This window comes from Oculina patagonica, chromosome 7 (genome assembly GCF_052425735.1).
Source record: "Oculina patagonica isolate OP01 chromosome 7, crgOcupat, whole genome shotgun sequence".
Taxonomy (NCBI): domain Eukaryota; kingdom Metazoa; phylum Cnidaria; class Anthozoa; order Scleractinia; family Oculinidae; genus Oculina; species Oculina patagonica.
In genome coordinates, this window is record NC_135764.1 from 3,355,679 (window position 1) to 3,363,461 (window position 7,783).

Below are 7,783 nucleotides of genomic sequence, written 5' to 3' on the forward strand. Positions count from 1 at the left end.
AAAATTATGAACCCACTGACCCACTGACGACTGACTGAATGATCACGGGAACACAGCCGACAGAGTATTTTTGAAAAAATAACTCAATAAAAATTGAAACAGCCCGGAACTCTTCCAAAAGCCCCGTCCCAGGGTCTCTCTCTCACCGCCCCCAAGAGGAGAGGAGGCGGTGAGAGAGAGACCGGGACGAGGTTGTTCCAAAAGCTCACCCAAACGCAATTTTTTAATCCCTGAGGCAAAAAAACTCATTTCCAGTCTCTCACCTAGGGTTGGGGCTGGCTCCCGCATGGTTGACTTGAAGAAGAAGCCTGCTTTAAGATATTTAAATTTTGTCTGAACTACGTCCAAATTTACCGAGGACCCGGAGGTATTTGAAGTTATGTCGACGCATCCTGGAGAGCTCGAAGGGTAACTTGTGATTTCTCAGCATTTTTTGAAATTTCTCCAATGGAAAGACTGCGTGACATTATTAGACGACCCTCCCACCCATGGTGCAAAAAGTCACTTGAAAGGAACTTTGGACATCTACGCACACCCTCCCCCTCCCCTTAGGAAGGCCTGATACTCAGGTTATCTACGCACGTACACTTTGGCAAAGTTTGGTAATTCAACTTGGGCTATCCACTGTCTTTTTTCGACGCTTTTATCGTCATGGGTGAACGTCTAAAGCGAGCGTGGGTGGCCTACAAGAAGTACAAGTTAGTAATGCGAATAATAGCAGCATTTGTAGGGATAATTGTTGGGATTTCTGGCTGCATCGCATTTGCCAAAGTTTATCATAACTACAATGCAGCTAGCTGGGCTGGCGTGTCAGCACTTTTTGCCGCTCTTTTCCTACACTTGCATTTCGCTGTTCGCCGCGATCTTGAAAGAGTCATTTCAAGAGAAAAATTTACCACGATAATGTATGTTGGATTTGGCGGGTTGGTGTCTGGAATTATTGGATTCATCATAAACATTGCCTTCGGAATAAAAAATCACGAAAGTGGTAAGTTGGATTAAAGTTAAGTCATAGCTTGCTATCTCGTTAGTGCTGTTTTATACACTTGCATAGTATTTGTGGGTATATTATTTTAATTATAATGAAACATGCACTGTTAGTTGAATTTGAAGTCCACCTTTGTCACTTTGGTTGACCTTCATTTGTTAAGCCCCCCCCCCCCCCCTTTGTTTTAAGCCCGCTCTGGAAGTTTTGTTTTAATACCCCCCCCCTTCCCTAGAGATGGCAGATTATGACAATTTATAAACAAAAAAATTTTTAAAGTAATTAATCCATCACATTTACTTTCTATTGTTATGTATTTGTAAAAATGTGTTAGGGCCAAATCGCACTAGCGGAAAAATCAAATTTTTATCCCATCTCTTTTCTTCTGGGCTCCCGCCCCCTGTCCCCCTCCACTAGACTAGACACCGAAAATCTCTACCCTATCCCAGACTTGCATTTTTTTAGAACTGTATCACTATCTGTGTTTTAATGGAAAACCATCTGTCAACAATGTTGCTGCAATGATTTTGTTTACGTTTAGGAAAGCCCCTTTCTCTTCTGAGTTTCTATTCCTATTCTGGAGTTAATTCATCGTACTACTGATCAATTTCTCGGCCAAATGATACCCTATTCTAGAAAAAAAACTCTCTGATTTCTATACCCTATCCCCAGCCTAAACTGCTTGAAAACCATACCTTTCAGAGCGGCACATACCTATATAGCTCATATATGGCAGTGCCCCCCCCCCCCTCCGGGCCCAGAACCCATGATCCTTCTTGTCTGTGGCAGGGATTGTGACCTGTGGCTGGCTCCAAAACCAGAAGTCTCAATTATTCACGTAATTCTTGTTGAATCTGACAAATCTGATTGGCTGAAAATCTTGAAATATTACTCTGCGCAGGCTCACAAACTGGGACCAGCCAGAGGTCTCAATCCCTGGTGCAGACCAGAAGGAACATGGACTCTGGGGACGAGAATGATTAGCCCCCCTCTCTCTAATAAGCCCCCCCCCCTAAAAGATCTCCAAAAGAATTCCCCCCTAGGGGCTTAATAGAGCTTTTATGGCATTTGTGTCATTTGGGGTAACCAGTCTGTAAACAGGTCCCTTAGAAGGGTAGGTAGGTCATATAAGAGCCTAGTTGCCAATCAGGCCCGTGCCTATCGTAGATTCTTGGTAGCAATGAAGCAACAAGGAGTATTTCTACTCCTCCTTAGATGGGATGCCACTCCATTGCAGGGTTACACCCCAGCATTAAATTCGTACATACCCATTTATACACCTGGGTGGAGAGAGGTACTGTGAGAGTTGAGTGCCTTGCCCAAGAACACAATGCAGTGCCCCGGCCAGGGCTCAAACTTGGACCACTTGATCCGGAGTCCAGTGCATTAACTATAAGGCCTTTTTGCCTCCCGTATAGTATATTTAATATGGGTTTTATTTCCACAGGAGTAAATGTTGAGGGAAACTTCATTGTGTGTGTTTGGAACTTTATGACTTTCAAATGGGGCTTGTTTACCTTCCTGGCTGCAAGAAAGTTCAGAAAGATCTACTTTGAAACAGATCCTCAAAATCGTGGCTTGATACAGCAGGCATAAAAAGGAAAGAGATGCTACTTGACAAGAGCGCACCTCATTACCAACTTGAAACATTTTTGCTTGTTGACATTGATGAAACGCACAACAGATGACCATGGTGTTCCATAGTGGAAACCCAAGCTAAGCTAATTAAATAATTCACATGGCCAAAAATGCCTAATTTAAAAGATAGAGTTTGCACACACCGTTAAAGAAAATTAAAGGTCTAAAAAGTCCTTGAGAAGTGAATTTCACTGGTGCTTGAAAGTACTTAAAATTTAGCAAAACTTTCAAACTCGTGGTAAAACTGGAACCAGTATTGCGATCGGTATTGGACATTTTTGAAATAAAACGGTTCTTAAGCCGATCTGTTTTTTTTGGAAACTAAATTTTCAGTGACTTTCCTGTTCACCTTCATCAGAGTTCATGGTAAAACGTTTATAATGAAATTATGCAACTTTAGCATTTTAATTTGCATGAAATTGTTACAATTTTTACAGTGCTTCAAATTATTAGCACAGATTTGCCAGTAATGCATCCTTTAAAATTGGATTTAGGTCCTTACTGCTGGTAGAGCTAAGGTTAAGGATAAGGTTGTTAGTGTTATTTAACTGCTGTACCAATTTTCTTCAAGTTCATTATTTAAAACTTTTGTTGACAATTTATTCACAACATAGATAAAACAAAAATTATTTACTGTCCCTAAACATAAAATGTATCAATGTTTTGTTGGACTAACCTGCAATGAAAGTGAAGAAAAAAATGTATTAAAATAATAATAAATTATAATTATAGACGTTCCAGCAGCTTAATTGAATTGAACTATAGCTTGTTTATACTGTTTATAATTATCTAATTATAACATTTTTTTTGCACCCTTCACCTCTCATCAGATTCTTAAAACTTTGCATTGTTTTGTTAACAGGAAGGTTATTTATTCAATTTTTGGCAGGGTTATAAACAGTCTAACTGCTCTTGTTCTTGCTTGAATTGATAAAACATGACAAAGTCTTTTATAACAATACTTTATAAAACAATACAGATTGAAAATTATAGCGGAGCTCCCAGGGCCCAAAGGGCCGCAGAGCAGAGCCCCATACCCATAGAAAATAAACAGATCCATGCTTTGGTTTTTCATGGTCATCGTGGCTAGCGGCATGGTTCGCGGGCGTGTACACCTAGCCACATCGCTCCAACATGGCGGCCATACTCCAGAAATTGGTTTAGGTTATGGTTAACGTCAGCTTACATCTTTGATATTGGACATCCATGTCATGGTCAATTGACAGCTGTCAAAACAAGGTATCTGCTGACCAGTATCACATGACCATATCCCGGGCTCACATATAGAACTCATCGAGGTCGAATGTTTTTTGAAGTTAACTGCTGACCAAGTAATGGTTTAAAATGGATTGCGGGCTCAACCACTATATTTTTTCTGTTATCGGTCAGTAAATTCGGATTTGCGACATGGGCTGCACTTGATTGGAAAGATTTACTGTGAGAGTAATGTGTCTTGCCCAGGAACACAAATGTAAATTGATTTGATCAAGGCCTAATAACCTGGACCACACAATCAGAGTCTGTCCTACTAAATTACGGTCAGGAGAACACCTGAAATATGAGGTTTTGAGGGGGGGGGGATAGGGGGGGGGGGGAGAGATAGCAAAAAGTACACATATATGGATTATTGCAAAATATTGGGCAGATTCACGGATTTCAAAAATACAGCAGATTGCGGATTAGCTGAGAATTTTGGAGCGGATTTCAGACTCTTCATGTCAGGAAGTTCGGATCATGGATACGATAGTAAACAATGTTCAAATTTTGTGTTTTTTTTTTCGGGGGTCATAGGAAAGCATGAAGCTAGACTGGTATTTTTAGAGGTGTGGCTCAAACTCGAAAAAAATTCATCCATGGGTAGCCTGAATTTCTGACGTCTCTCTCTGGTAAGGGATATGGAATTTTTATTAGAACAACATAAGTAATATATGTATCAAATTTTCCCAGCGGCTTCATATTATGCAGCTGTATTTAATGGAAGCTGTTGTCAAGAATGAAAATGACATTTTTGACGATCACTTTTGTCTGGGAGGCAGCTCTTGGTCAGCTGGCACCAGTGTCGCTTACCACTTGTCAACAATAGTCTTCATTGGTACAGCTACAGCTCCCATGTGCTTTACAATGGGGTGAGATTTAATGCAACCTTAGGTTTGCCTCTGGAGTGGTTGATAATGCACTTGTTAGGAGACCTTTTAATCCAGGGGGACTTCTCTATGGAAGGGGCAGGGATGCTCGTTGGAAATTTTGGAAAGAGACCAATCTTGGTGTGGTTCAAGCCTTTCTTCACCCCTAAAAGATACCAAAAAACTAATAATAGAATTTATATTTGTATATTTCTTTGTGCGCAGCCCTAAACAAGACCATTATGGCTAAAATATTGGTGTTTTGCCCAGAACAACCTAAGCGAGACCAAAAATCTGAAATTGACACCCCTACCTGGTAAGCGAGGTGACAAGCATCCCCGTCTCTTTCACATCCGAGTCCCCACCCCCCCCCCCCCCCCACTCTGAGCTGTGCGCCCTATAAACCAATCCTTTAAATGGTTTATTTTGTTAAGAAAGTATTACTTTTACATATATATTTTTTTAATATTGAAGTATCATTCATAGTTATCAAAGAAAGGCTTTCATTGCTGTTATACAAATGACCCCTTTCTGGGTGGGTAAAGTCATTATTTGAATTTTTTGTTTTTTATTTTTGCTTTATATTGTGGTTGAATTGAAGGGTAAAATATGCTAATTGCTCTTTTGTTATTTCGTGGTTACACCTGGTGTTAACCGTGCTTTTCAACACAAAAACCCGCCACGTGCTATCCACGTGTTGCTAGAAACATCTGGAGGGAACCTGATTGCGCAATGGCTGCTCTGACGTCAAAAGTTTGAAAAGCTCACGATGATGTAATGGCGCGACATGTCAGACTTGTCGAAACAGATGCGAGCAGCGAAAGATGGCCGCTTTTTACCGCTATTCCTGTTTGTGGCACGGTTGTGGCAAGCAGTGTACTTCCTTATTGGAACTAATCGACCATATCGAAGTAGTTCACATTGAGAAAGACCCAAGAGTTCTCGAGAAACAAGAGGCAGCCCAGCCGGCAGCTCTGCCGCTTTCGTACATCAACTGTTTCTTCACCGATGCCGCACGCAATGCTAAACAGAAGGAGCCAGTTTTGACGGCTACAGAGCCAGCCACGCCAAGCCCTGACCACAATATCGTGAAGAAGAAACGAGCAACCCCTCCTAAAATAACTATACAGGCAATAAATAACCCTGATACGCTTGATGGGGGAGACGAAGATGGTAATTTGAGTGATAATAGCGATGATTCTTGGACTTCTGATAGTTTTGCTAACGACCTGGTATTGAACGCTGTGGCAACGGATGACGGTGAAGGAAAGCGATATATTTGCCCGGTTCCTGGATGCGGGAAACGATACAAGAATGTCAACGGGATTAAATACCATGCGAAGTATGGACACAGAAAGGACTCGAGTCGACCGAAGTTGAAAGCGCATAAATGCCATTGTGGGAAAAGCTACAAGAGCCCGAGTGGCCTTCGACACCACATAGTAACGCAACATTCTACAGGCCCAAAGCATTCATTACCTCCCGAACTTGAAAATATAGCGTGAAAACAAGGATCGAAGATGTGTTTTGAGAATTGTAGAAGCGAAAGTTACAAGGGATATGTTTTCGTGTACAAGTCTTTTCCCACTGGGGACGTTGGTTGCCCTCATGACACGAAACAGCTGTCTCGTTCGTTCCTGTCTCTCTTTTCACATTTGGCATAAACTGCGCTTTTTCTGGTTGCTTATTCCTCCCTTGTGTTCATCATTTGGGGTTTTTCAACTGAATTGAGTGTTTTCTACAAGGAAGAGAACTTGGTTTATTGTCGTCAACTCTGATCCTTTGGGAATAGTAAGTGGTGGCAAAGCGGTAATCAATTATTGCGGTCACACTCTTGACCTGCTAATGAACTTCCTTGCATCACTTCGCTAGTTAACTGCCGGTGCAAGTCGTTTCTCTGTGAGTAGTTGCTAATATAATTAGAACGGTATTCTATAGAAAAAAAAAGAAAGAAACTGACAAAAAAACGGTACGTTTTCGTTAAATTATTTTGTGTATTAAAGTATTTGCTCAAGGAGAAATGTACATTGAAAAAAAAAAAAAACTTGGAGACGAAATGGTTTACTTTTAGTTCGCTGGTATCGTTCGCGTGTTTCTTGACGTTTTACACCAAATGAATTGAGTAGTTGTACTTAAATCAGAGGAATTTCAACTTTTAACTGGGAAGTATAGAGTTAATTTATTTATGAGAAAGTCTTAATTATTGTATATTTAGCAGAGTATTTAGAAATAGACACTGTAAAAGCACGCTTTGTCAGTTCTGCGGCTAACTTATGTCGTTCAAATGGAAACTTGTATATAGATTAACTTATGCTTGTGAATGCAAAATTTCAAATGGTTCCTTAATATAATTTAATATCCAGAAATAAGTTATTAATTATGGTAGAATGCCATGTATTTCTCCTATATTTTTTGGTCAGGTCGTATTGTAATTCAACCCTTTTGAACATCGAATTGGACTTTCATCAACAAGAGAGGGATATAGTGCCCCTTCTTACGATCACTCCTGGGTGATGACTGCTATTTATAGAGAACAGAACACTAAAATTAGACTGATTTTAAGTCTTATCTGTGATCAAGAAGTTCATTAAAGAGACTAAAGTTTCAAGATCTCAAATTATGCATTGCTCTTTAGACAAAGCTTAACCTAATATTGAGGCCTTCCAAGGGGTTTTGGCAACAGGCGACATTGCTCCAAATTGTGGTGACAATCTTGTTCCAAAACAATGACAGCAACAGAAACTGACAGGAAAAGGGGCGGTAACTAGCCGGGGTTAGATTACATCTCTGACACAGGCTAGCAAAATGTGACAGCAACATTTTTCCCTAACCAAATAGGCGACAGGTGGGTTGAAAAACGAGTGACAAAGCGACATTAAAAACCCCTTGAAAGGCCTCAGTATTGCTTCACTTCTAACAAGTGTAGTAGAAACCCAGCTGTGTTCTATTGGAATCGGATTATTGTTCTTTTTTTTTATTTTTGGTTATTACTAGTGATGTAAGCAGAAGTGCAATTAACATACACAAGCAAGGAGAG

General features: G+C 40.4%; 2 protein-coding genes across 2 annotated transcripts; both read left to right on the forward strand.

The window, feature by feature from the left end:
* The first annotated feature begins 567 nt into the window (after positions 1-567).
* Positions 568-3,359, forward strand: LOC144660848 (heme transporter hrg-1-like). Its single transcript, XM_078521576.1, has 2 exons — positions 568-988; positions 2,433-3,359. Exons 1-2 carry the CDS (start codon positions 652-654, stop codon positions 2,579-2,581), a joined length of 486 nt encoding a protein of 161 aa, XP_078377702.1. The 5' UTR covers positions 568-651; the 3' UTR covers positions 2,582-3,359.
* A 2,151-nt stretch (positions 3,360-5,510) lies between these two features.
* On the forward strand, positions 5,511-7,363 carry LOC144661511 (juxtaposed with another zinc finger protein 1-like). The gene has a single exon (XM_078522295.1). The coding sequence runs from the start codon at positions 5,571-5,573 to the stop codon at positions 6,249-6,251; it is 681 nt and encodes a 226-aa protein (XP_078378421.1). The 5' UTR covers positions 5,511-5,570; the 3' UTR covers positions 6,252-7,363.
* Positions 7,364-7,783: the final 420 nt, after the last annotated feature.